This window comes from Orbicella franksi, chromosome 10, assembly GCF_964199315.1.
Source record: "Orbicella franksi chromosome 10, jaOrbFran1.1, whole genome shotgun sequence".
Taxonomy (NCBI): Eukaryota; Metazoa; Cnidaria; class Anthozoa; order Scleractinia; family Merulinidae; genus Orbicella; species Orbicella franksi.
This window is the reverse complement of record NC_138154.1, coordinates 22,716,991-22,744,978: the sequence shown is the minus strand read 5'-3', so window position 1 is coordinate 22,744,978 and position 27,988 is coordinate 22,716,991. Positions and strand designations below refer to the sequence as shown.

Genomic DNA, 27,988 nt, shown 5'->3' with positions numbered 1-27,988 from the left:
TATCAAGAGTCAGTGGCAAACCTTTTTCCATAGAACTTATGACATCTCCTGACTACACTTTTTCCATTTTTAAACAAAGCAATGAATATTGGCTTTTAAAAGTACAAAGGCTCCTGTAGAACCTGCACTGGACACATGCCAAGTCTGTCTTCGCTTTCGCGAGGAACTTTACTCCCGTTGTCTCAAGTTGTCGACTTGAATGAACACCTTAAAGTGAAACAACAATTGCAAACGGGTTTCGTTATTTGTACTTAATTACGAAGCTAGATTTTCGACACGTAAAAGAAATGATAAGATGCAGAGCTCAAGCCCAAGCTCAAAATGAAAAACGACTTACCTTTAAAACTAAAAGCAGGGGAAACTTGAGACCACGCTTACAACCGAAATGGCTGACTCAGACTAGTGCGCCGTACGACACAAGACCACGTGACAGGCGCTGACTCTCGTGGACAAAGAAATAAATCCGATCATGCCATAATGTAGCTTTACACCTCGTGTAAGCCACACAAAAACCGCGATAAAAAATGGCCGCGCGAGATCCTTTCGCGCGTTTCTCGCCCCCAGGTTTTCTTTCGCGTCTCGCCCGACGGACTAAGCGAAAGAGGGACTACTCGTAGTCTAGAGGGCGCATGACCTTTACTAAAATATATAGAAAGTCGCATGAGGCCTAGAAAGGCGGCTAGTGGAGCTTTCCTAGACCTCAAAAGTGATTATGTTTCTTTTCTGAAGACCAGGAATTTTAATATACCCATTGATTATATTAACTGGCCTATTGAATCAAAACTGATACAAAATCACCTCTCACAAACACGGAGAAGGCAAATGGCGTCCTCAATGAGATTCAAACATTTACACCTTTTCTTGGTCGTAAGCTAACTTTACCTATTTCTTTACTGTCGTTTAGAATTTGTTTGCGAAGCTGTAGCAGACGTGGCTTTTCTGGTGGATTCATCAGGAAGCATTGGCCGGCGGAACTGGGTCAAGATGTTGCAATTCTTGAAAGACATGGTGAAAGCTTTCAACGTCGGCCCAGATAAAACACACATTGCTATTGTAGCCTACAGTACCGCAGCTAACCTTGAGTTTAAATTCGACCGACTTAAAGGATCTCAAATAACAGAGGCAGGATACAATGGTCTTATCGATAGAATTCGATTTCAGAGAGGTTTCACCTTTATTGACAGAGCTCTGATTCTTGCCGACCAACAAGTATTTCAAAGATCGGCTGGGATGAGACCAGAACTTCCTCAGGTAGATTAAAAATTTGCAGCTTAATTTGCAATTCACTGTCAGTTGTGTTTATTTTTTTTTTAAGATAAGTTTTCGGCATTACCGCGTTATCGCACAATTATGAGAGGGGAGGGTAGAGGAGCCCAAAGGAGGGAAGAAGAGGGAAGGGGTTGAATTTTTTCGTCAGAGTTGAGGTTTATTTTCGGGAGGACTAATTTACGGTGTGGCTTATTTAAATTTTTTCCAGCTGTGGAAGGGAACAGTAATCGTTTAAGTCTCCCTATAAATAATGGTACTACACATGTTGCCTAGATTTTTTGTGAGTGCATTTAAAACTGCTTAGGCTCTCCACGTTATTAATTTTCGAGTCACCGAATTGGCTATTTTTAGACCTTCCCGGGTTTCTGAAACCCATCTAAAAATAACTTACTCTTCATGTTCTCATAGCTTATGTCATGCCTTCAGGGCCGGGTTGTTGCGGTTAACGCTAACCCAGGATTAAAAGTGAACCGAAGTGTAAATTATTTTTATATACAAATGTTTTTCACTGTGTAATTTGAGATTATTCAAACTCAAAACAGAAGGTCAAACAATATACGGATAACCTGACCGCAAAGTTACAAAACTCAAATCAAAATTCTCGCTTATCCTGGGTTAGTTTAACACGCCCTTGAACAAACCGGCCCTGAAGGAGTAAGGTAAAACATTTGGCAAATATTAACAGCTTTATTTCTTCGACAGATCGCCATTGTTATTACTGACGGACGGCAAACTACAGACAGAGGTCCATATAGACAGCTTGCTGACGCATCTAGGGGACTTAAATTAAAGAAAGTTCAGGTCTATTCCCTTGGTATTGGAAAAAGATTCGACCAAAAACAGCTGGAGGACATAGCCAGTTCAAAGGACAAGATGTTTTTCGCCTCTAGTTTTGCCGAACTTGCACCAGTGGCGCAGGAGATTGTACAGAACTCGTGTCCAGGTAGGTTATCTTCGCCGACCTTAAACATAAAAATACTTCACTATATAACGTCACATCACATTAAGTTAGAATACGGGAGTCAAGTGAACCATTCGGGTTTCTAGTTGGCCTCCCTATTTTCAAAATTAGTTAATTTTCGGTACGGGTGAGGAACCAGAAAGAAGTGGAGAAAATAATAAAAATAATAGACATAATAAACCTACAAACGAACAAACCAAATTACTGGTTACTCCATACTGGTTGGAGCACATGACATACTCTATGATTTACAAAAACGATTCCTCTTGAAGGTTACTGAAGGTATCATAATAACCTTGCCTTTTGCATAGATAATTTCAGAGGACATTTTGCGTTTGTCACTTTCCCTTCGTTTAGGAGGAGTAATTTAATAAAGAAAGGGTTCATTTAATTTTAAGCGAAATAATAGGTTTCTGTTTACTCTTTTTTGCACGGTAATTTTGTAAATTACTTTATGGTATCAATGAGATATGTTTTGGTCACTTCTCTTTCTCCGTTTTCATTTGTAGGAGAAACCCCCAGAAATTTAAATAATATCTTTACACAAATATGGTCTCTTGATTCCCCTAAAATTCATATCTACTTCAGACCAAAACAACTCAAACACCATACTCTTTAGGGTATACCTAATATCAACATAGCCTATAAAAGTATAACATACAATCAGGCAAATTTGTCGCCGCGAAAAATAAGAACGCCAGATCACAGGTCAATACAAGTGGATTACCACTTTCCCTATGGGAGGTGCGATAGTGACCTCATGGTTAGTACACTCAACTCTGGATCGAGAGTTCTGGGTTCGAGCCCTGGCCGGGGTCATCGCATTTTGTTCTTGAGCAAGACACTACTCTCATACTACCTCTGTTCACCCAGGTGATAGCTACGCGGCGAATTTAACGCAGGCTCTGGAACAAACCACACAAAGACTGTTTACCACAGCTGCTGGCATGAGATCAAATGTGCCCAAGGTAGATGTTTGTTTGATAGTCGCCCTGTTAGATTGTTGCCTGATGTTGCTTTTTATGTTCTAAGTTGGTGGCAGGCAGTAGAAATTACGTTGCCCTAACCTGAGTCCCTCTTTCCCAAGGTTAATATACATAGAAAACGATTTGAATCATAGCCGTCCACGCAGAAAATGTTCATTTGCGGAGTAAGATTGGTAGCGAGATTCTTGGAACAACTTGACAAAATTGGTGGGCATATCTGGAATATACTAATTCTCATCTGTGGGGTGGGGTCGGGATCAGGGTCAGGTGGGGTGTTGCAATTCTCCTAGTCGCTAGAAACTACGGAAACTGGGCCATTCGGCTCCATCTATCCCACGATATGTATCTTTACCAATAAGTAGTGCGGTGGACTCGGACCGAGTGGTCTGGCTTCGTGCCCTGGCTGGGGTCAGCGTTTTATATCCCCGGGCAAGGAACTTCTATAAAGCGCGCGCTAATCTGAAACTTGTTAGTATAAATCTACTAGCGCTCTAATACGAATGCCGTTCTCTGATTGGCTACGCTACTGATAAATAGTGAGTAGCTTAGCAATGTGCCCTTGTTAACAAAATGACGGCCGCTTCTTGGCGTTTTCGAAGTGTCCGTGAAGAGGATTTAGGTAAAGTTTTGAACGACTAGTAGATTTATACTAAAACAATTAGACTATTCGCTCTCGATTTCTATGCGTGATAGAAATCGAGAGCGAATAATTGCGTTCGACGAAGGAGAACGCATACTATTCCCGCGAGATTTGCAATGTCCCGTGGTTATCAATCGCGATCGATGCTATATGATTTCAGGGTTTGGACGCCATCTTGGACTGGCTGGCTGGCTGCCTGCCTGGCTGGTTACGTGGCACAAATGGCCTGGATCTCATGTGAAATTGTTTTGGCCGCCGGGAACTGGTAGGTAATAATAATGGCGCGTTGCGTGCCAAATCTACAAATCAAAGGACTTGTTCTCATTCATAACATGGAGAAATTACTGCTTTGAGATTTAAAATAGAAAGGAAAAGTACAAATCAATGTTTAGGTGGCCTCAGAATGGAAGATCAACGAGTACAGAGTCCTCAAACCATGACGATCGGTTGTATGTTTTCAAGTAAGTTAAGTTTTGACTATCGATCGCGGATTTAAAGCAGTTTCCCGGACTTTAGAAAACAAAAATAGTAATGTACAGTATTACTTCGAAGTTGAATTCAACTTTTGGAACGATTGCTAACGCCACGGCCGATAAAATGACTGCAACAGTCGGAGGAGTCGTCGGCAAAAACTCAAGCTTTCGCTTTAGTGTGAAGAGTTAATTTGAACATGCTGCTGTGCAGCGAAGCGCGGCAGCGAAAATTTTGAACATTTTTTGCTTTTACATAGGTTTCTTCGCCTCGGGTGAATAAAAATGTATTGTTATTGAGCTTCCTTTTGCATTTTTCTTCATTTGGTTCCGCGTATTTAGGAATTTAGGATTTAACTTGTTGCACGCTGGATTGCTGCATATTTAATTTACGGCGACCTCCACGCGGTTTGTTTTTTTAGTTTATTCGGTTTGATCGAAATATATTTTTTTGGAGTCTTATACAGCTACCACAGAACTACTGAGAAAAGAACTAAGTGACCAATAATTTGACACAGTTGAAATACGATTGATCTCAAAAATTGGCTTGTTTTTGTCGCGTTTTTGATGTACAACTTTCATCTTTCTTTCGATGCGCTGTAATGTTTCGTCACGCGGCGAAGAAATTAGCTCATTTCTTGTTTTCAAATTGGTTTTTACTCGTGTCTTTCGCTTTTATTTTCCGTTGTTTTCTCAAATGTTGGCTGTTATATATAATACAAGAATGGAAATTTTCCGTTTTGTCCCCTGAAGTCAATGAGTTAAGACTCGTTTCCCCTATTCAATTTTCTCTGCTTCTGTTGGGCATTTTGTCGCACGGCAAAGAAGTAATATAATTTCTTGTTTTCTTATCAGTTTTACACATCAGGTCGAGTTCTTTTTGTTGATATTTTTAAAATATTTTGGCCCTTTACTTATTCAACTTAAAATAAGCGATGTCGACTTGAAACCTGACCTTGTGTGTGTGGTAGTTTTACATACCAGTTTATGAACAGTGTCCAAACACCTCATTTATCATGAATTTGTGTAGGAATTACAATTAAGTGTTCTTTTGGTGTAGAAGTGAACATTATTGTCCAAAATATGTGCTCGTCATGAAAATCAACAAAAATAAATCGGGCATCAAAAGTAATATTTATTCTGAAAATTTATGTGGCTCAGTGATTCCGTTCAAATATTTGATGTATTTTCTGGAAATTATTGCAATAATTGTTTAAAAGGAGGTTGGTTTCCTGGAGATATCAATGGAGACTTCGCCTGGGGTTGCCTAAGTGAAAGACGTGCAAATTTAAGCCTTAAATTCCGGAGGATGTTTGTGACACCTGCAGTGGTGATTGGTTTGTTCATAGTTAGTAGAGGGGACTATAATATATAACAATATTTGCGTGAGCGTTTGTTGGATTTCGTTTGTTTACACGAGTCGAGCAGACTATGCGTAGCAAATTTAAGAGCAGTAATGCGAAATTTCGACTCAAAATTACCATTTTTTCAACTTACATTTCTAGCTGTGACTGCAAATTGTTCCTCTACTTCTTCAGTGTCTTCCAAAACGTCCAAAATGGTCTCAAAATCGTCTCCTCACAGAAACAGACCGTCTGTACTGTCCGCCATCTTGAATGAACTTGTGCACGGTCAGAGTCACTTGACCGGTCTGTTCAACATCGGAGACCGCGCTATTGGTTGCCCTCTTTCATAACCATTCCCCTCTACCAACTATGGTCTGTTTCACATCAGCTCTATAAAACTGCAGATTTGCACTTGCAAATTCGCATAGCTGGAATTGAGTCCAACAACATTATGTTTAGAGTATGGTGGAAGATACTTGCCAAACTTACGCACAGCAAATGTCAAAACTAGGAACGTGGTGTGACAATATAATTATCCAGGCAGTATCCAAAGGTTTTAACTGTATTGACTCAAACGCACTCAGCTAATCCATGATTATCACTAGTCTAATTAATTAATAGAAACGCGGCGAAGACTTTTGACGTAAATAAAGGTGCAATTTCTCTTTCTTTTTCTCGAGGTGTTTTTAAAAGAAATAGAAAGCAATCTCTCCGTGTTTCTGTCGACTTTTAGTATAAATCTACTTGCGTTCTATCATGAATACCGTTCTCGATTGGCTACGCTACTAGCTATGTATTCTATAACGTAGTAAATGGTTTGAACTTAGGAGTGTCAGTAGTTCGTAGAGTGTGATCGTCTGGGTGAGGGCAACAACAGTTCGTTTCAGAACTACCCTCACCTCGACGATCACACTATACGAAGTATATATTCTGTTTTAGATAGTGAGTAACTTAGCAGTGTGCGGTTCTTAACAAAATGGAGGCCACTTCTGTGCGTTTTACAAGTGTCTGTGAAAAGGGGTTGCACTTTAAATTTTGAACGACTAATAGAGTCATTCTAAAACAATTAGATTATTCGCTCTCGAGTTCTCTGCGTGATAGTTGACTCGGGCGGCGCCTTTGTCAACAATTTTGTGTTTAGTCTCGAGCTCAATTTAAAAAACAAACACTCTCGAGAATGTTTTGGGAGAACTCGGAGCAGTTCGTGTGCACACAGTAGTTCTCGTTCTCACAAATTCCCACTATCGTCTCCACGAGATGATAGTTGTGCCATTTTGTGGACGACCTACTGGAAATGTACGATAGCTCAGCCAATCAGATTGCAGCATTTGCGTTATTATACGAGTACAATTGTACTAAAACTCGATAGAAACACACAAAGTGTTTTCTATTTCGTGAAAATGACTACAAGTGCTCAGTGCTTTTACCATTTTCTGGCTAAATGCTGGGATGGCACTTGCGATAGGCTCTTAGTTGTTACTCGAGTAATAAGCCTACTGGTTTTATTGCTCAATTAATAATTTGGTTGCTATTTTCTCTTCAGGGCGTTAAACGAAATCCAGTCCCTAACGAACCTGGCAAGTCCATGTCAACTCACCCAGCGAGCCCAGCGTCAAAACTACAGCTACAAGCCAAATCTTTTTATTCGAGGTGCTTTAAAACTAAGGTATTGAACTATTAGTAGTAGCAGGGATATTATATGTTTCCTTAGCGAATAACTCCTGAAAAGTAAAGTGCATTTCATAATAGTGAAAGCTTTTAGTTGCAAGAGAGAAGGAAAGCTAAAAAACATTGCCGTTCAGTTTAACAAAAGATGACTTACGTTAGGTGCTAAATGACAAAAGTTTTATGTTGAAAACAAAGATGACAGCGCACAGGTAACACTCAGTATAAAAGTAGTTTATCACCTTGCCTGCTATGCGAACAGTTCTTGTTTATTTTCCAAGCATGCTCAAGTTATATTTAGTTCCTCGTTGCTTAGGCATCGAAGCATAGTCAAGTTATTTTTGCCGTTTTGCTCGTAGAATGGCTTGCAAGGTATTGAACAATACATCCGGGTTTTAAAACCAATTCCTGGATGGTAGAAAAGGACAGTAACTAAACCTTAGTGACTACAGCGTAAATTAACGAGTAGAAAACTGCAGTAGTAGTTTGTAGCAAGGCTATTAAAAAACTAACGAAGAACATTCTTAACAAGTGTTAGTTTGTTTATTTGCTTGTGTTTTTTTTTTTCTTTTTTTTTTTTTGGTCGAGTGTCTTCGTTTTGTCCCTGCTCACGTTCGTACATTTTTTATACGCAAAAAGCAAGACTTTGTCCATACTTTTTCCAAATCTAATAGTTTCTTTTTCCAGACTCAACAAAAATAGCCATTCCAAACATGCAACCAGAATGTAACCATGATGTACTTTAATCCGCTATACAATGCGGAGACAGGACAATCATGTCAGGGGGTAGGGTGGAGAGACGAAGGTCACCAGATACAATGCGGAGAAAGGACAATCATGTCAGGGGGTAGGGTGGAGAGACGAAGTTCACCAGCTTCTCTCTTATTACATTTGGGTTAGGCGCGATATACATGAAATCTGGCATAGGTATTAAGCAATAGTTGCAGCTTGAAAAACACTCCACAGTTTTTGTCCGCCTTTCCTTGGCTTAATTTTTATTTTCCAAATTCTCGCGAAATCTGAAAAACTAAATTTGCAGATTTCAACACTTTTCTCAAGGATTTCAGACTCTCTACGCACCTGCTGTTAGTAGTACAGAGAAAATTGTCAGGACACAGGGAGTTGACAACGACAGCAGTTAAAAGATTTAACAACACTAACAACTGCAGAATATCGTGCGTATATGTTTTTTATTTCCCGGTTAAACAGCATTACAATGCAACCAAGGAAATTGTATTTATCTAATAATACTTAAAAGAACATACCCTTCTAAAATTATGTAAAACAGAAATGCGTGACTTGGCGGGGGTACAATTGAAGGAACGGTGTTTCCCAGAACTACCGTAAAAATTACGAAGGGAATTTTTCTATAGGACGTATTTTTTTAAACAAGTTTGAAAATTAGCGCCAGGATTATTACTTTTTCTGGCTAAACCTGCTAAAATATTCATTACGAAACCTGCATTCGATCCCATAATTACTTAGGACATCCCAGCGATTCACCACTGCGTGCGTGCCTAAACTACATTAAAAATAATTGTTACGATAAAATTGCAATACGATTGCACTACAGCCAAGTTCCCATGTGCTTATGGTTGTGTTGTGGTCGTTTCATTATGAAGAAAATTGGAAATGCAGAATCGGGAGCAAAGAAAGAGTCTAACTTGAATCGATTCCAAAAAAGTTCCCATTAAAAGGGTAATTTTAACAGACACGACTCTAAAAATTTCAGCTTGGTTTGATGAAAAGTTAGTGACGTGAATTAAGCGTTTAACGGTCCCAAAATTTTGATTCAATATTATCCTCATTGTTGGGTAAAATTGCCGAGAACGTTGTACTGCTAAAACAATCTCATACAGTAATATCTCCCATGATTGTAAGGCCGGGTTCACATAAGCGAAATAACGACATAAGCAGGACATTGTATCGTGATGTTTGCAAAGTGAACTTCCTGACATAATGCCATAATAGTAACATAAAAGACTGAACATAACAACATAATAAAAAACTGATCTTTTCCTTATGCTTTTATCTCAATGTTCACTTTGAGACATCAGAAACTATGTCGTAATGTCGCTATTGTAAACTAGACCTTAGGAAATACTGCCTGCGATGTAAGGTATCTTTCATATCGATTCACTGATAGACTTTTCCTAAGTTCCCGAAGAGATTGAAAATTGTGACTACTTGTTACAATCAGTAGCATTGTATAGCACTACTGAAAGTACTGACAGCATTGTGCCTAGAGGGTACAAGCGTTAATTCTTATTCAGGGAGCGGTAATAATCCGACAGGACCTGCCATGCTTTAGGCGCCATAAACCCGTCCGGTGGAACCTCACCAGCCCGTGCTAAGCCACGCATGCGCGTCCCAGATATGAAATCAAACTCTTCCTTCCGTTCTGGATCAAAGAAGTCCATCTTTTTGTTCTTTGTGTTGTAAGCTGCTACACGGAACGGAACTATCTCTAACTGTGTGAGACCTGGAGACATGGTTAAAACCTGACGAAAAAACACAGGATTTTGTTTGTTTTAGTACGCAAAATCTTACTGTGGCTACGTTCTAGGGGCACTGTTACAGCTCAGTGGGAGAGAGTCTGACTGGTGTGTGGAAAATTGGGGCTGGGTCACGGGATTTTAGGTAATACTGTCAATTTTCGTTAATTACGATCAGTAAACTTCAAATAGCAAGAGCGGCAGTCTTAAATTAGCAAAATCACGGCCTCATAGCAAACAAGGATGAATTCCGACCATTATAAACGACACTTCCATACAAATCAAGATACACTTGAAATAACTGGGATGACTTTTTCAAGTTAACTCGAATGCAATCCATTTTAATCTTTTCCAATTTCCCTTTTTGTTTTTTTTTTTGATTTTTTTTTTTTTTTTTTTTGAGTTCTTCAACAGTTTAAGGACTTTATTTTGATATTTCATTTAATTCTGTGAACAGTAGGTCAGTGCCAAATTGTGTGACTTAGCGCTTTTGTTATGACAAATAAACACTGTAGCTATTCTCATGATTCTGTTTTCGTTTGTTTTTTTTTTTTTTCAATCCTACCTTTCTACCGTGTGAATGCTCATAAAGGTCCCTCTTTGGATTAGGGTCAGGGTGGGGCATTCCAGCAGGGTCCCGTCCCACAATAAAGAAATTTGCTCCAGCTGCCACACGCGCCTTGGCATGCCATTGAACCTGTAGCAATAAAGAATGTTTCATGTTTAAACATAAATCGTTAAATATTCTATCAAGAAGACCAAAACATTCGCGATGGTTACTGTTTTGTTTTGTTTCTTTATTTGTTCAAGGCAACAAGAACATTTCAGAAAACATACACAACGGTTTCTTATTTTCAAATTACCTATGCAAGATGACTACACTGATTAGCTATTGAGAATACCAACCTCTGTTGGGCCAGCATACATCATAGGTGAAGGAAATATAGCTATAACTGTGTTCTCTGGGTCCAGTACTCCTTCTTCTATAACAGCATGATGTTGCTTCATTCGGACTGGTAACGGAACATCATCTTGCTTTGTCCACCCTCCCAGGGGATGTAGTAATAACACGGGCTTTTTAAATCCTCTTTCAAGTAACTTCTGACGGGTATCCTAAGGGGAAGAAATTCAAGTAGCATAAGAAATGATTCCAAACAACAACTAAAACAGAACGGAAAATCAAAGAACGCTATGTTAAAGACCCACAGGGCAGTTTTCAATTAAGTGTCGAAAAGTAACTGGTTTTGCATTTACTACGCCGGACGATTGGCTTGAAAAATTCGCGCCACTTTTTCATCCAATCAGGAGTAAAACCAAAACTAATCGTGACTACCTCGCACGCGTTTTCCCGCGCTTTGCGTCAGCTACATGTAGTAGGCCATATTCCTATTCTCGGTATTGGACTGGAACTAGCTTGCAATGGAGGCTTGTGCGGGGGAATATCATTAAAAAGAGACAAATGCACTAGCCTCAGTTGCAAGCTAGTTCCAGTCCAATACCGAGAATACGAATATGGCCTTTTACTTGGATTGGTTCATTGGATTGTCGGTGTCCTTTATGATTGGCTCGAGTGATTACTTTGGTTACGACTCTCAAATGAAAACCGCTCTAAAACCAAAACCAAACCAATTACTTACCAATAGGCCATTTTAGTATACTCGGTATTGGACTGGAACTAGCTTGCAACTGAGGCTAATGCGAGAGTCTTTTCAAATGCAAATGACGTTAATCTCTTTTTTATGATATTTCCCCGCATGAGCCTCCATTACATGCTAGGTCCAGCCCAAAACGAAACTGGTCTGTTAGACTACTCAGTGAATCTCAAACTTTAGTAAAACCAAAATCAATTGAAAACCCATCTAATCCACAGTGTGCAAGTTTCTAATAGTGCTGTTTGCGGCCCGATACATAGAAATAAGAGAAACCTAGTTTACACTCCTAGTCTCCACTCAACAATCGTTAAAACACTTGATGTGCATTTATGTTCAACACACGGATACACGATGCGTATCACAACGTATAAATTTTGAGCTGATATTGCAGACACATTGCAACAGCGTCCACAAGCCCTGTCGAAACGTAGACAACCGAACGCTTGAGTATTAACTGTCGCTGTATCACATAATGTAATAGTAAGGTCATTGTAATCCATTAAGGAATATAGCGCTTTTAGGCAACAAACAACTTATTTTCCACTATTTTACTGACGAGGTTTCCCTATAACTATGTGTAACCCAAAATGCCTGTAAGTTAGTTTTCGATGCAGTTCCTTAAATATTTCCCAGAAAAAATTTCTGTATTCAACGATAACAGTTTTGTTGTTACCTGCATTAACAACGCATGCCCATTGTGTACTGGATTACGGAGTTGGAAAGCAAATATGGCGTCGGCATCTCGTCGTCGGAATTCGGCACGAAGTTCATTCGGAGTCTTTCGGTAACTGTCAAGTCCATCATTCCATTTGATTCGTTCCAAGGCTTCCAGGTCTCCTCCAACAAGCCAATCTCCACTTTCATGTATCATCTGCAATAAAGTTGAAGCTTTTTCAGTCTCATACTCTAAACACGCATTATACAAATTATACATATTACCGTACATTTCTTTAGATATGGTGGTAAGACTTGACTGAGAGTGGCTTTCGATAACCTATGGAAAGAAATTGTTCTTTTTTCGTTGAGCTCTGTAACTGGTTAAAAAAAAAATACGTACGTGCGATCCAATACGTCTGCTCAATCGAAAAAAGTATGCTGCGTTTTCAACCAATCAGAAACAACCAAAACCACTCGTCACTTAGCCTACGCGCGTTTTCCCGCGCTTGGCATAGATCGAATATTTCCCGCGCTTGGCATCCCGCGCTTGATAGTGCCTGAGTGCTTTGTTTCGATTTCTAATTGGTTCAGTGCGTTGTTTGCGTTTGCTCTTAAAGGACAACTACGAGTAACTTGCCCAGAAATACAACACAACCTCCCCAGTTCGGGTTAGAACTCGGACTTACATGACATCTGTTCGAAACTGAGCCCTGATGCGACAGGACAATCCCAAATTGCTAACCTTGTCTCACGCCGGAGATGCAACCATTGTGCTGTTAAAATAATCAATGCATGACTCTACACAGCTTCCATTTGGGCTATCACACCACTAACCTTAATGTAGGGGTGTCCGGTGTGCGTTATTCCAAATTGACGGGCCGATCGTTCTTCTTTGCGGTGAGGATAAAATTCTGGTTTTCTCAGGATAGCTACTGGCTTCCCTTCATAACGAAGGGCAAGGGCTTCCTTTCCTTCCAGTTTGTCTTTGTCAGCGGTCTGAACCGGGAGCACGATGGGAATGGATTGATTAACCACGCCCTCTGCGAGTGGGGCAAGAAAAAGTCAGCTTCACGTTATAACGCATTAGAGATTCAACATTTACCGTTAGCGAAAGGGTACACGTATCGTTTTTGCGAGAAGAAGTCGTAGCTGTCGTTATTTAATTAACTACCTGCACCAGTTTTCGCGTTTCTGTTGTAATGGCGAAAACGTGCTGGTATTATGGCACAAAATTACAAACTCTTCAAAGGTAGCTAGCCTCGTTGACTCCGTTGCGAACAGAGAGTGGAGGAATACTTTTTAGGATATATACTGCATTTCTCTTAGTATTTATACCAAATCGTACCATTTGGTACGCCTCGGAGGCAGATGGTTCGTATTTTGGCGAGACGTGGTTGAGCATAAATACCCATAGCAAGACCAACTGAACCTGATATGCGGCCAAACCCTACCAAAAAAAGTACAATTAGGTTTACCGTACCCAAATTCGGCCACCGAAACTGCAGGATATTGCAGGATATAAGGGCAGCAGACATGGCTACGGATTGGCTAACTGCCAAAATTTGAGTACGGTAAGTCTCTTACATAAACTTGTAGTCGAACGCGTACTCTAAAGGTCACTGTTTACAACTCCAAAACAATGGCGTCTTTATTTCGTACAAAGTGCCAAGGATAGAAGAAACAAAAACTACTCACCATCCAATAAGAGTCCAAAATGCTGACATTGCAAATATTCACGCTCCCTCATGAAACCATTAAGAGGCGTCGCCCAACCTTCGGCAAGAACTTGCACCCACTGAAGATCCAACTACGAAAATAAAAGAAATAGTACGGTCAAACTTCATGTTATCGTGAGGAGAGGAATATGTGAGTCTTTCTTTCAACGAGCGGACAAGGAATTTCGGAAATACGGATATTAATGCCCAGACCAGTGTTTTTCATTAGCTGTAGCTCAGTAAGGAAAACTTCACGCGCAAGTAATTAGCAACTCGTATCGACATTTTTAATCGAGTAGCACTGGGGACGTGAATGCAACCAATCAGAGACTTCACTTGGTCAAACGTACCACGCACGCACAGTTCCCGCCAAACGCGTCAATTTTCTGAGATTTCCCATTTTCAGACCAAAAGCAAAGACAACCACTCAACAACAACAACAACAACAACAAAAAAACAAACAAACAAAACAAAAAAGAAATCGTTACTCGTGTAGTTTATCGGCTCGTAATTTGGTTTCACCTGCTATTTTTGTATTAGTATTACCCAACCAGTGGACTAATGCAAATCCTGCATTTTGATTGGCTACGCTACTAGGGGACTATTAGTAATAGTCATCGAGTAGCGAAATTGGCGCCATCGAGCGTGACGCTTTCTTTCGTTTTATTCCCAGATAAATATTTCTTCAACTTGCATTTGCTAACTTTATTATTACCTTTTCTGTCCGACTAGTTGGGTGATACTAAAACAATTAGACCCTTCGCCCTCAAGGGCCACGGGTCTAATTGTTAAATATCTCAAAGACAACTTCCTCGCTTTTACTTGAAACTCTTAACGACAGCAGGACGTGGCATTGAATTTTTGCGTTTGGCCACTGGGAAACGTAGATCTCTCTACAGTGACGCCATCAGTATGATATTTTTGGATCAAGTCTCACCCAAGCGTGGTGGTCAGTTGAGCAAGCGGAATAGATTAAGACAGTAAGATGTCTGTTTCCTCAAGCTAATCTAACCTTAGTTATTTCAACAGAAGGCAGTTCCTCGGCTTCTTGTTTGGCTTCCTCGACCTGCTCTTCTGGAACGAACAGCTCTTTGATCCCACTGTAGGTTGAGTATGGCAAAATACCCTAGAATAAAACACGCTTAGTTAAGTGTCATTTCTAGTAAAAAGAAAATCACTTTATTAAAGTGTCGAAGTGTTTAGCACTGCTGTACTAATTGAGGACGCTTAAATAGGAAAACAAATATTGCCAATTAAACAGAAACTTGTTAAAAATCTCAACTGGCGGGAGGCTGACGAGCTGGCTATTTACAAACCGTGGAGGAGTTGAACTTGGGACCGCCAAACACAAATCCATCTAGTGGATTTGAACTCAGGACCTCCGAGTTACAAATCCAGCGCTCTAACCACTAGGCCACACCGCCTCCACTTTGCGAAGTTAGTCAATCCAAGAATGCGGTCTTGTCACCCCGTGATTGAGCTATGGAATTCGCGATTCTAAAGGGAGTTTTATAAACCTCGAGGCGAACACCAAATACGAAACGCTATCAAAATCTTTTCATATATTACACTACTTCAACATCTCGCGATAATCTCAACTTGGCCAGTTTGTACATTGTATCTTGGTTTCAAATTATCTTATGGTTTAATATACACACGCTGAACACCAAACAAACTCCATAAAATCACGTTTACTTGGTCTGCAAGCAGCTTGATGACTCGTTGAACGCAGTCGTCTACCAGCTCTTCTCCTGACTTGAGACACAGCTCTGGGTTGGGTGGCGCCTCGTACACTGAGTCAATGCCAGTAAAACCTGAAATAGAAACCCGTCAAACTTGTCAGTTGAAGCGAAAGAAGGAAATAAAGGCCCCGGCCACAATGACTACGCCGGAGAAATTTGAAAACGCAACAATCACCGGTCATTTTGGATTCGTGTTTGAGGAAATCTCCGATTAGGGAATCACTTGATTATCGTGACGTCATCGTATCCGAAAAGCTCCGTTTTCGAAATGTTTTCCATCCACATTGAAACGAAAAGCAGGCGTTTTCAAGTTCCTCCGGTTTGAAGAGTGTTTTCGAAAAGCGCCGTTTCCGTGACGGATTAGTGTGGGCAGTAGGTCCAACCGTAGAAATAAAGCTGCGTTTTTAAATTTCTCCGGCTTAGTGAGGACAAGGCCTAAATCAAAGGAAAGCTATTCAACGAACAGTAAAAATAGTAGAAATCTGTAAAGAGCTGCAAGGGTAACAGCTTAAAGAAATAAAAAGTGTTTGAAAGACCTTTGATGAGTCCTTCCCTGGCTTTCTTGTACAGTCCCTTGACATCTCTTTGTTCACATGTTTCCAAAGGAGTGTCCACAAAAATCTCAAAAAATGGCAGTCCTGCTTTCTCATGCAGTTTACGAGCTCTTTCACGATCCTGTAAATCAAAACAGAAAAGTATTGGGTTAGTTGAAAGATTAGTTTGTCAACCTTATTGTTGACTACTAAATTTACTCCGATTATTATTGGTTTAAACAGATCACGTGACGCGATAGTGTAGACACTGTCTGCCCGATCCGTCTGCCCATAGTGCCTGTCCGAGGAAAATACCAGGACAGATAGTACTCGTCCATAAAAAACGTTTTCTGTAAACAAGCGAGTTTATAGAAAAAAAAATTGAAAGACGCACGATGTCTGTTTTCTTTTTTAAATTTCAAATTTGGCTTTCACGTCTTTCATCTAAAAAAGTTGAAAATAATTTAACATGATTTTTGAGCTGGCGCGCGGAAGAGAATGAACAATAAAGACAGTAGAGTGTTTATGTCTCGGAACTATCGGTCTGATAGTTGCTCCTTGGAAATTTGATGTCCTTAAAGCTAGCATATTTGCCCTCGACGCTTCGCCTCTCGGGCAAACATTTGTTTCAAGAACATCAAATTTCCGCGGGGCAACTATCAGACCGACAGTTCCTCGACAGAAACACTCTATTGTTTAAATATATTCTGTTTTAAATAGTGAGCAGCTTAGCAGTGTGCGGTTCTTAACAAAATGGAGGCCACTTCTGTGCGTTTTACAAGTGTCTGTGAAGAGGGTTGTTTAAATATGTAACTGTGAGAGAGGAAACCACGTCAGTTCTAGCTGATTTCCAGGAGGTGATGTAACCAGGTCGAATTGCAATTTGGAAATGATGGAGGATGGAGGATGGAGGATGGATAACTGGAGTACCCGAAGGAAAACCTTCGGAGCAAGGCGAGAACCAACAACAAACTAAATCCAGATATGGCACAAGGCCGCCATGGAACCGAGTCACACTGGCGGAAGGAAAGCGCTCTATCCTTTACTCAAAGACCTTGTGCATAAGAGCTCGGTTATAACGGTCGGGTTTTGCTTAACATTTCCTTTTCTTTTCTTTTTGAAGACAATGGAGCGACCGACGTGGTAATTGAAAAACATACGTCGTTTGCGTAGCAACGTTTGTCAACTACAAGCTTGCAAGAGGCTAGAAAAAAGAATGTTACATGGAGTTTCAAAGTGGCAGTTTCGAACTAATTTTACTGACTCACACCAATTCGAGAAAAGACAAAATAAGTTGGAGAACAATAATTGTCCAGTAAAGGAAACTGAAGCGAGTCATGATAGAAATCACACGAGAGCACTCTTTCGTTTTATACTTTAAAAGAGAAACAGTCAAAATTATGTCCTTTGTTTTAATTGTTAACCATTTAGTTTCACATCGTGTTGCTGGTATCATGTTTTCGACTTTTATGGTAATTTCGATCTTAGCACCGCAAAACCGTCAACTTCTTGTTCTGAATTAAACTCAACTGCGTTTCGAATTTGCATGACAATGTTAACACGTAGTAATGCCACGTAAAAACCTCTCCGGAACGCGTGCGCAGAGTGATCATCAGCGAAATTCTCCTCACAACAACAGTTCAACGACCATAAACGCACGCACGCACGTGAAGTATATTGTGAAGTATATTTTTGCGAAAATCGTCTTTAATAAGTTAAATCGGCTGGTTTGGCAGTTTCTAGTCTCTCATATTAAACCTACTATCAATTATCCCAAAGGTGGACACATAAACAACAAAAGTTTCCATGTTTTGAGTTATGAAACTGTTCCTTGGAAAGTGAGGGAAATGGGATTTCAGAGCCTCTAAAAATTCATTTCTTGGGAATGGCGGGGGAGAGGGGAGGGCATGGCCCCAAAACCTAATAAGCGGCTCGCGCCTTCGGCGTTCAATTTATCCTTCTCTTCATTGCGAACTCTGTGAAAAGGGTATGTACACTACACCCCTAAATTTCCAAAGAAAGATGACGAGAAAGCGAAAAACTATCGACAAAGGACACTGTCTGGATGTCACATCAGTTCTCAGAACCAACTTCAAATACATGTATGGCTATCGTCAAAGAGAGTTTAAATTTGGGTCACAAATTTAAAACCCTCTCCTACAATAAATAAAGCTAACTTTCTGCGTCTACGGTTATTTTGCATTAGAAATGAATAAAACGCAAAAACAGGAGTTTTTGTCTTTAGGATAAAATAGACAACAATTAAGTTTGTGTTTTAAGTTTATACAGCTGAACAAAGAGAGCCAATCAAACCACCAATCAATTCGTGAAGACCTCTCCAATAATTTCACCGAAAAAAGCAGGCTTGACTAAGCATTATTTTTAAGAGTGAGAAATACATATAATACATTGAAGTGGTGTGGAAGTAACTCCAAAGTAATTGCAGTCTTATTCTAAAGACATTGCCAACGAACTCGAGGGAAACAAAGTAATTAGCTGGTGTGAACGGTTCACAGAAAATCGCCAATTCCTCATTCACTTGTGCAAACAATGTTTTAAGTAATTTTAGAAACGATTGTGAATCATGGAAACACAACTTTAATATTGTTCTACATTGCACATTAAAAATTGATCAGCAAGTGGACTGGCATAAACGTATTGGTGCGCTTTCTATATTTCCCAAACCTGTCTCATAATAACTGCAACAAAATATAACCTTACTCTCTCGTTAAAATAAACATATAAAATACTGTTAAGATGACAGTACAATTTTTGAAGTTTTCTGGACAAACAATCAAACAGATAAGCTTACAAGGTTAAAAACATGAAACAAAGACCTTCACTCCCTGAGATAGAATCAGAGCCAAACAGTTGTTAAGGGAAAGCATATTTTATAAGCTTTTACATCGATTTCTACAGGTTGTTTGCGATGATTTTTGCGGTGTTTTAAAACGGAACGCTAACGAGGGTTTTTATAGGCCCAGAACTCCTTCGAAGTTCTACTAAAACGTTTAATATTCAAATCTTTCAAACTCTTATGTAACCAATCAAATAAAACTTAATGAATGGCACATTTATGTGGTGCAGCTTTATATTTTAATAATTCGCGAACTACAATTGTTTTTTTTTTTTTAGTAAGAAAGGGTTAAGGTTTTTCGACAGCAAATTTCTAGTAAAGGATTGGATCGCACAAACGAGGTGAAAAGTTGGTGTGAAAGTGACAGTAAATAATTCCAGTATCTTACCCGTGCATAAGGGCTGATAAAGGCTGTAAGACAGATCATGCCGGAGTCTGCAAACAGCTTGGCGACTTCGCTAACACGGCGGATATTCTCCTCGCGGTCCTCGGGCGTGAAACTTAAGTTTCGATTAAGCCCTGTCCTCATGTTGTCGCCATCCAGTGTGTAGGAAGGAATACCTTGTCGACACAGGTAATCTTCTAACGCCATACTGATTGTGGTTTTTCCCGCACCAGAAAGACCTACGAGAAATTCGACATTGGTTAAAAGAAAGAGTTAACTGCTATAGAAAAGTCTACGGTAAAGTTTAGACAAAGAAATAACTGAAAATGGCAAAAAGTTCGGAATTGGGCCATTGAAATAAATGCATGCACGCAGCCCAATATGAACTGGGACTTTTCATCGAGGGGTACAATCAAATCTATTCGGTGTTTTTAAAGTAAATGGAAGTTAGAGGTTAAAGGAAATTGTAAAACTGTACACATCAAGTGACCAATCAAGTTATTTTGACGTGAAGACAGCGTTTGATCAAAAAGACATTCCATAATCTTGCTTGCAAGACAATTTTCGCAAACACAAGGTTAAGTCCCTTTCATGCGTTTTCTTTGAAAACAAGATTTCTTACCGGTGAACCAAACTGTACATCCTCGAAAGCCACCCCTCGTGCCAACAACTTGTCCTCGCTTGTCTCGAGTAACATTGTGCTCTTTGTAGAAGACGTTTGTAGCTTTAACAACATTCTACAAGGAACAAGAAAGCAACGTTTTCAACGACTGAACTTTCGTTCTTGTTAAAACGCGCGCGCGAAAAACGAGCGAAATAATCGAAACACTTCCGAAAGAAGCGCCGAGAAATTAAATCTTGCGACGCCATACCGTAGACAATCGCTGATGATTTCCAGCGCAAGCCATATTTCAGCCTTTTCTTGACCGTTATTGAGCAACTTTTCAACCGCAACGAAAGAAGCGTTGCTCTTATTTGATGATTTATAGACCGGTTACGTGAAACACAACGTTGCAATAGCAACGGTGAATTCACTTCAAGAATGTGCCAACAATACATCATCGCGGGCAGCCCGCTGAATGGCTGAGCACTGAACTAATGTTTTTGTGTATAATTTCCATTTTGCCACGAGTCAAATTCGATAGAATTTTACCTTCAGCGAGTTTAGATGAACAGCTCCCAAAGAATCAACATATAAAATTACTTTACCACTCACAATCAAGTCTGAAAAAATACTGAAGGAGACTGCACTTAAACCTAGAAATGTACATGAATTGATTTATTTCGTGGTCTAACAATTAATGTGGTGCTTGTTTAAAGCCAATACAAATATTTTACATATAATCAAACACATATTTCTTATAGGTGACAAAATTATTCCCAAGCTGACCAAAAATGATCTCTAAGTCGTGTTAAAAAAAAATTTCAAATGGAGCTTCATACATCCTCTCTCTTCTTGAAGCCCTGAAGCCTACAACGGCTGATATCAACAGTCAAATTCTCATTACGCCTCCCAATACGTTCATTACAAATATAACTGGAAGAATTTTATTCCTGATCAACACATTTCTGCTTTCAATGATGAATTCGTTTGTTCTCATGGCCTGAGCGCTGGGTTATACATAATGTATTGCATTTTGAGCAGAAATTAGAGTCTGATCACAGCTGGACTGAATGAAAACGGCGCTCTCTCTCTTTCTTTAAAAAAACCATCAAGTTGCCGCAGGGAAAGATGTGTTGTTTCGAAACCGTACACGGATGAAACCAGCTTTTCGCTGCTGTCATGCTTGATCGCTGTATTTTCACTGAACTTCAAGCCAAAAAGAGAGGAAGTCAGAGCTCTGAAGTTAAGCCATTTATATACGCTTCGCAGCTACGTAACATCAAATCTTTTTTTTTTATTTCAACGCGCGATTTCTTTATTGCAAGTCCGACTCCACAGGGTCCTTTATACCATTCAACTTCGTAAACAATTCACTATAAAATATGCTGCTGCTAAATATGTTAAAGCTATCGCACAAAAACCAATTGATACAAGTTTCTAACGCCGTTTAGTCTGGACAGAAACTGCAGCGACATTACACTATGAAATACATAAAACTCTGAACTTACAATATCTTGAGCTGAAAGGAACTATGTCATGAAATTACAAGTCATATTTCTGATGTACGAAATTACTTTCAAATTGAAGGATCTCGAAATAATAATTTTCTTAGGTAGATAAACAACACAAAAATGGTAAAAGGATTGCAAACGACTATGTCAGCCTTCTGTAGACTGAAGCCACCATCCACCCATTGCTGAAATTAAGAGCATACATAAACAAATTCTCCCTGAAAGTGTATATTGTTTCTGAGAAATAGCGTGACATGAGGGAGCTTTTAATAACATTCACACAAGTACCACCTAATGTAGTATTTTTTTCTGTTTTAAGAGTAGTATTAATAGCTAATTAACAATTAGACCCGTAACCCGCAAGGGCTACGGGGCAATAGCCCATGAGGCGAAGCCGAATGGGCTATTGATCCGTGGCCCTTGAGGGGTCTAGCAAATGCAAGTTGAAGAAATATTTATTTGGGAATACAACGAAAGAAAGCGTCACGCTCGATTGCGCCAATTTCGCTACTCGGGGACTATTACTAGTAGCGTCGCCAATTAAAATGCAGGATTTGCATCAGTGCACTAGTTGTGGCTGAAAGAACTTTAATACATAATTTCACAGCTTGTTTCATATCTTCCACATAGATAGCAGAGTTCAATTACCACCTACAATGTAGTTCGCCTCTGAATGAAGATCACGTATGAAAACCGCGAAAGGTCTGTTGGACAAAATCACACCGGGAGCAATGTGGAAAATCAAAACCATAAAAGGAGTCTAGCTGATTGCTTTTCAAGATGGCCACAGTGACGTCACAAGTAAACCCTTAAGGCCAAAGAGTTTTCTTTTATATCACAAACAAACAAAGTGAGATGACACTGCAAATAAACTCAATATTTTCTCCGCGTTTGACTGCAATAAACAAAATTAAACACTTTCCATCAGATCCGATATTTCTTAAAAAGTACCCCGGGAATTAAGTAAATCTATGCTAAAAATTCGCCTAAAGGTCAAACTGGTTTAAATTGTAGGGAAAATATAAATCCCAAAGAACGAAAAGTAGCTAAACAGAGTGCAGGGACTGCTGCAAATATATGAATAAGTAGGTAATGTTTAAGACAGAGGTGAAAAAGTGGAAATGAAAGAAACTTATTACCATGATGAAGAGAAGCGAAACAACACAGCGCTTCTGATTTTCATTCAAGCCAGCCGCCACAAACACGATCAATCGATTATTCGACTGTTTGTAAATTTTCGTCGCTCTCCGAGTCACGCAAGGCGACGGTCCGAGAACGTTGCTGGTACTGGTGCAGATTTCCGGACCGGAAATAATCCCCTGTTAAATTGACACCAAATGAGACAAATTCTTCATTTACACACTTCAACATGGTCGCTGCTGTGACGGGATTTAAAAATCGTTCGAATCGTATAGCGTTTAGGCAAGCACGTCGTGCACCAATAGCAATAAGTCCATGTGCGCGTCAAAATGACAATTCGCGCGTCGTTTGATTAATTCATCCCCCGGGGGGACTCCCATATCAAAAAGTTAAGGATGTTCGTCGGAAAATTTGAACTAAACCCCTAAAGGAGACCAATCTGGGCAAGAAGACCGGACGGAAATACGTTTTTTAATTGATATCTCTTCGACTGCACCCTCAGAGATACTTTGACAGCTGAAAATAGTGGTGTTTCGTCATGAACACTCTAAGTGAGACCGAAATCGTTGATGTACACCCCTAAGCGAGACGAGCATCCTCGACCTTTTCATATCAGATTCCGCCCACCCCCCGCCCCCCGCCCCGCACGTAATCACGCGAACATTTTCATAACATAAAGAATGATTGAAACTGCTATGGAATGGCTACCGACGCTACAAAATCACCTGTCGATTCACGAGCGAAACCCGTCTTCCTACCATTTATCGAGCAACATGAGTTATCATGAGTTGTCTTCAGCCTGCAGACTTTTGCATTGCTTCTTGATCTAGTCACGAAAGCTACAATAGTGACACAAAGATGATATATCCAGACGAAGTTTCCAGGATTTGAAATGTAAAGCGCCTACAGCGATACGTCATGTGTCACACTCCATCAAGGACATCAAGAGCACTGTCGAGGTTGGGAAAATAAGCTTACCAGTGCTGTGAAAAATCATATCATATCCACGATCGACCTTCCATTGCGCTAAGTTACACATTTCGCGATTTTGAGGTGCGCATATTTCGCGACACCTACATTTGTAACTTCCGCGATTTTGAATCACTTTGACTTCGTTTATTTCGCGATTTTGAGGTGCGCATATTTCGCGACACCTAAATTCCGCGATTTTGAATCACTTTAATCTCGTTTATTTCGCAATTTTGAGGTGCGCCTATTTCACGACACCTAAATTCCGCGATTTTGAATCACTTTAACTTCGCTTTTTCGAGTAACACACAATTTCTTTCCTTAGCAATGTGACTTAAACATGTCCTCGAGTTTAGTAAACTGACTTTATCAAAGGTACAATAAAGTCAAAATACACCATTTTGCTAATGCTAGTTCCAGTCCTTTGTGGGGGCAAAATTTTATCTACATGTATTTCATGAATGAATGAGGCCATTTTTGGCCGTGATCACTTCTTGCTCCCACAAGGGATTGGAACTAGGAAATATTTGCATTAGCAAAATGGCCTGTTAACAAAAACACAACGGTGAACAATGTGAGTCACTTAATTTTCACATTACGTTATGTTCGCGACACTTATTGTTCACGTCACTTTAATTTCACAATTTTTTTAAATCACGAAATTCGTGAAATTACCATGTGTTGAAAATTTCATGTAATAAGGTATTAAATTCCAGGAAGCCTTTTTTACAGATGCTTGATTAGTAAAACCAAAGCAAAAGTGTCCTTGCTTGCCTGACCCAACAATATCCCAACTATAAACATTCAAATACACACATGCGCACGCTAGTCATTATGAAAAATCTCACAAGTGCCTTGAGATTTACCGTATACCCCTGTAAGATCAAAGAGATATCTTTTACTATTACCGGTAATTTGGACAGGTTAGGTTAAGATAGTCTACATGTACATACAGCCAAAAATTTAAAAACAATATAATGAGACATGCCATCTGATTTTAGCTCCAATTAAAAAAGTGGCAACTGTGCATGCATTTACATAGCTCCAGATGAAATTAATTCAACTTATCAAAATGTGACTTTGGAGTCCAGTGACTCCAGGGAGTCCAGTAACATCACTGAGAATCAAAGCAATGCTTTAAGATATTGTACATGAAGCAACTAATGTACACTGTAGGGGTGGTGAATGGTCCTTCCAAAACCTTGGGTCTCACAAATTTTCGTTGCAATTCACAGATTTCGATGTCTTTTTTTTTTGGGGGGGGGGGGGGGGGGCAGTTATGTGCATCTTGCAGCCTGGATTTTTTTCATGAAGTTGTGTAATGGAGTCACAATTGTTTGCAAGGCTATGAAAGTCTTAAAGTCTTTTGTTTTTTGTTTTTTTATTCATGACAAATGAGATCAGAACCTCTTAGAGTCTGAACATCTCAAGGTCACATTTAAAACACTTGTCTTTTAAGTCTTGGTCTCGCAATTTAAAATGTGGAAATGTCTTGGAACTCCCAAAGAAAACCCCTACCTCGCCTTCTTGGAAAGTCTCACAGTTATACCATCCACCACCCCTGAATAATTGTCACAGGCAATACTAACTATTAACAGTACATACACATGTACAGTGTATCACATCAGTGTAACTACCCTTGTTACAGAATTTTAAAACACTTTTGTTTATAACATAGAACTAATCAACATCTTATACGCAAAACAGAAATAAGCCTGATTCTTTGAGAGAGGAACTTGAAATCTTAGATGAAAAAATTCTGATACTCTATGAACAGGCCATGACGACCAAATGGCACCATCTAGGTCACTGCTCACAATACTATTTTCTATACAGAGAGGTTTTGTTGGTCAGCGGTTTCCCATATGATTGTTGAGAGCACGTTGTTGCAGTCCGCCATGTTGGATCGCGTAGCGAATAAAGTATAGTTCCCCTGCTTCATGAAGTACTGGCCTCTAGACTTGGTGTCAGAAGTGGGATGCAAACCCACGTCTCCATTCGTAGTTTTCACCTGCTTGCTATACAATGGTATTATAATTTCAGACTACAAAAAGCTTTGCAGCAGTTTTTGTGTTGAGAAAAGGCTGCTAAAGATGCCCATTTCTGTTGACAAATTTCATCTTTCAAGCATATATTGGGGGTACCAGGAATGAAGATTGAGCTCAGAATGTATTTAAATTTAATTAACTATCTTATCACAAGTGTACTCTTTTGGTGCATAACCACAAATCAGATTTTTCCTTCGTTAACTTTCACAGTATTCAAATGCATATCATATTTGCTTTTCATAACTGCCCTTAATACATTTAATTTAGTCTTTGGGTTAATTTTTATAATAAACAATTTCCGCCAACTTCAATTACACGTTTCAGGAAATACCAGTCTACATGTAGGCAACCTGTTTAAAGCACTTCACATGACCGAGTTAGAAAATAAGCTTGAAAAAAAAAAATCAACATTTTGTGCATTTATTTTCCAGCAACCAATACAACCACCAAATTGCATTAATTTGATTCAACTTAACACCCACTCAAGATACTATCTGCCTGGGTTATTATCATACTGGTAAAAGCTCTCAACAGATTGCAAGTATAATTTTTAAGTTTATTTTAATTATTGCCTGCCTTCCCAACAAGTTGCTTTTTAAATCTTGCTTGATTTTAAAAAGGTGCACTCAAGAGATTTGACTCCACAAAAAGAAACTAATAATTATTATGGTGAGATCTACATGAATACTAGAAATCAGAAATCTAAGATCATGTTCACTGCTACAGCTGTGTAAAAGCTGTTAAGTTCACCTTCATTTCTTGAAGGATTAAGAGTAATCCCGTTAAAGGAAATTGTCTTAAGTCCACAAGTAAATAAAGTTGTTAGGTATGACTATTGCATTGGAGTGAGAGAAAAAAATTACAATTGGGATGATTTGAAAAAAAATTTCTCGAAACTGATAAGGATCAGCTAAAATCTTTCCAGTCGATATAGTATTTCCCTGATGTACATGTAGCAAATAAAGTGATATGGTTTAAAAAAAAAAAAACACCACCAACTGTGTTCCTTTTTTTACTGAGAATTTCAACGACAGCATCATACTTCAACACGTAGTTGTAACGCAGTGAGTAAATAAAGCAATATACAGTTGTAAGTAACATACATGTGAGCCTGTAAGAAATGTATCAGCACTTCGTAAATTGCATTAACGAGGTTTCAGCGATTTCAGCTTTCTACTAGCAAAGTTTACGTGAGTTAATTGAGACAATAGTTGTTTCAAGTGCGTGATTTTATCCTACACTGTCGTAAACTACGAGTTTTATTATGCTCATTAACAGTATGCCAACGTAAACGTTAGTCGTGCTACGAGCCACACTGAAACCCTGCTCTTACAATCGCCTTGTCGCTTATTCAAGGCACAAGCTGACACTAGTTAGGAATTTTGTACCTTTTGTCTGAGAAAAAAAATTTCTGTTCGAGAGCTCGAGGAAATCCACCAAGCTGCCCAAACAAACAAACTTGCCGGTTGGGCTTTTCGAATTCACTGTCACACAAGGCAAAAGGAATCCTTAAAAGTACAAAAGGATGAAGACAGTCAAAGTATAATACTTACTGCTTGTGTATCTCGCAATCGGGAGTTGTTGACTTGAGCCATTATTCCGATATCCGTGAACAACAACAACTAATTTCCGAAATGTTAACGGGAACTTCTCTGAACTGCCGCGAATGCCGCTGAGACAAAAATCCGGAAATGACGTTGCGTGTTGTAAGATGAACATTACGCAAGCGCCAAAAGTCTAAAGCACGCGTTTCTGTTTTAGAAGCCCTTGTTCTCTATGTTCAGCGGTTGAGACAGCCAAAAGGTAGGTATGTGGTATAACTACGTCGAAACACTGCTCGTCGAGGGTCTCGCAGTCGCAAGGAGCTACAAGTCTCACAAAAAGCTACAAGAGCTTACAAAACCCCTTCGAAAAAAATTGAGGGTTAAGAAGTTTTTTTTGGAAGGAAGAGAGCAATAAATCCCTTGAATTAATTGGAGGTTCAGGTAAACAAGGCTCGAAAAACCGCATCCTCGGCCCGGGATCCTCGGAAACCCAGGCCAAAAGGGTCAGGAGGAAATCAAATGGACGAACGAGAGACTATCGGACCGCGATTATCCGAGGCAAGAAAAATCAGGGTTCCTTCCGAAAAAAAAAAAAAAAAAGAACGTTTCGTGTCTTTCGTTCTCAGAAATTAAATTGGCCAAGGAAGGAGGAGGGTTTTAGTTTGTCCTGCATAAATTTCCATAACAGTGATAATGAAACGACTTTCAATTATGTAAACAAATCTCAATTCAGGTGACGATTATCTTAAGTTAAAGACAGTAACCTTGAATTCATTTTTAGCTTCTAAAAGTAACAGAA

The 27,988-nt window shown here is 39.5% G+C and overlaps 3 protein-coding genes across 6 annotated transcripts in view; 2 read left to right on the top strand and 1 right to left on the bottom strand.

The window, feature by feature from the left end:
- The window catches only part of LOC145499465 (uncharacterized), a 3,410-nt gene extending 2,515 nt beyond the window's left edge, over positions 1-895 (top strand). The window contains exon 1 of the mRNA XM_081478983.1: positions 1-895. This exon is cut by the window's left edge and continues 2,515 nt beyond it. The gene's annotated coding sequence lies outside the window, so the exon portion shown is untranslated.
- The window catches only part of LOC145499463 (matrilin-1-like), a 28,639-nt gene extending 26,169 nt beyond the window's left edge, over positions 1-2,470 (top strand). Inside the window, exons 10-11 of the mRNA XM_081478978.1 lie at positions 905-1,251; positions 1,972-2,470. Of these exons, the coding sequence (XP_081335104.1) occupies positions 905-1,251; positions 1,972-2,316 (692 nt within the window). The 3' untranslated portion in view covers positions 2,317-2,470. The remainder of the gene's footprint in view (positions 1-904; positions 1,252-1,971) is intronic.
- A 4,749-nt stretch (positions 2,471-7,219) lies between these two features.
- Positions 7,220-27,304, bottom strand: LOC145499464 (bifunctional 3'-phosphoadenosine 5'-phosphosulfate synthase-like). Of its 4 annotated transcripts, none has more exons than XM_081478979.1 (12): positions 27,199-27,304; positions 19,996-20,110; positions 19,377-19,612; positions 16,135-16,273; positions 15,552-15,670; positions 14,869-14,982; positions 13,837-13,948; positions 12,976-13,181; positions 12,158-12,355; positions 10,739-10,945; positions 10,398-10,529; positions 7,220-9,838 (listed from the first exon to the last, which is right to left on the bottom strand). In XM_081478979.1, exons 1-12 carry the CDS (start codon positions 27,238-27,240, stop codon positions 9,596-9,598), a joined length of 1,863 nt encoding a protein of 620 aa, XP_081335105.1. In that variant the 5' UTR covers positions 27,241-27,304; the 3' UTR covers positions 7,220-9,595. The 4 variants fall into 4 exon arrangements, with proteins under 4 accessions (XP_081335105.1, XP_081335107.1, XP_081335106.1 ...); XM_081478981.1 differs by lacking the exon at positions 27,199-27,304 and adding an exon at positions 22,628-23,254; XM_081478980.1 differs by lacking the exon at positions 27,199-27,304 and adding an exon at positions 20,246-22,613.
- Between the last annotated feature and the right edge of the window lie 684 nt (positions 27,305-27,988).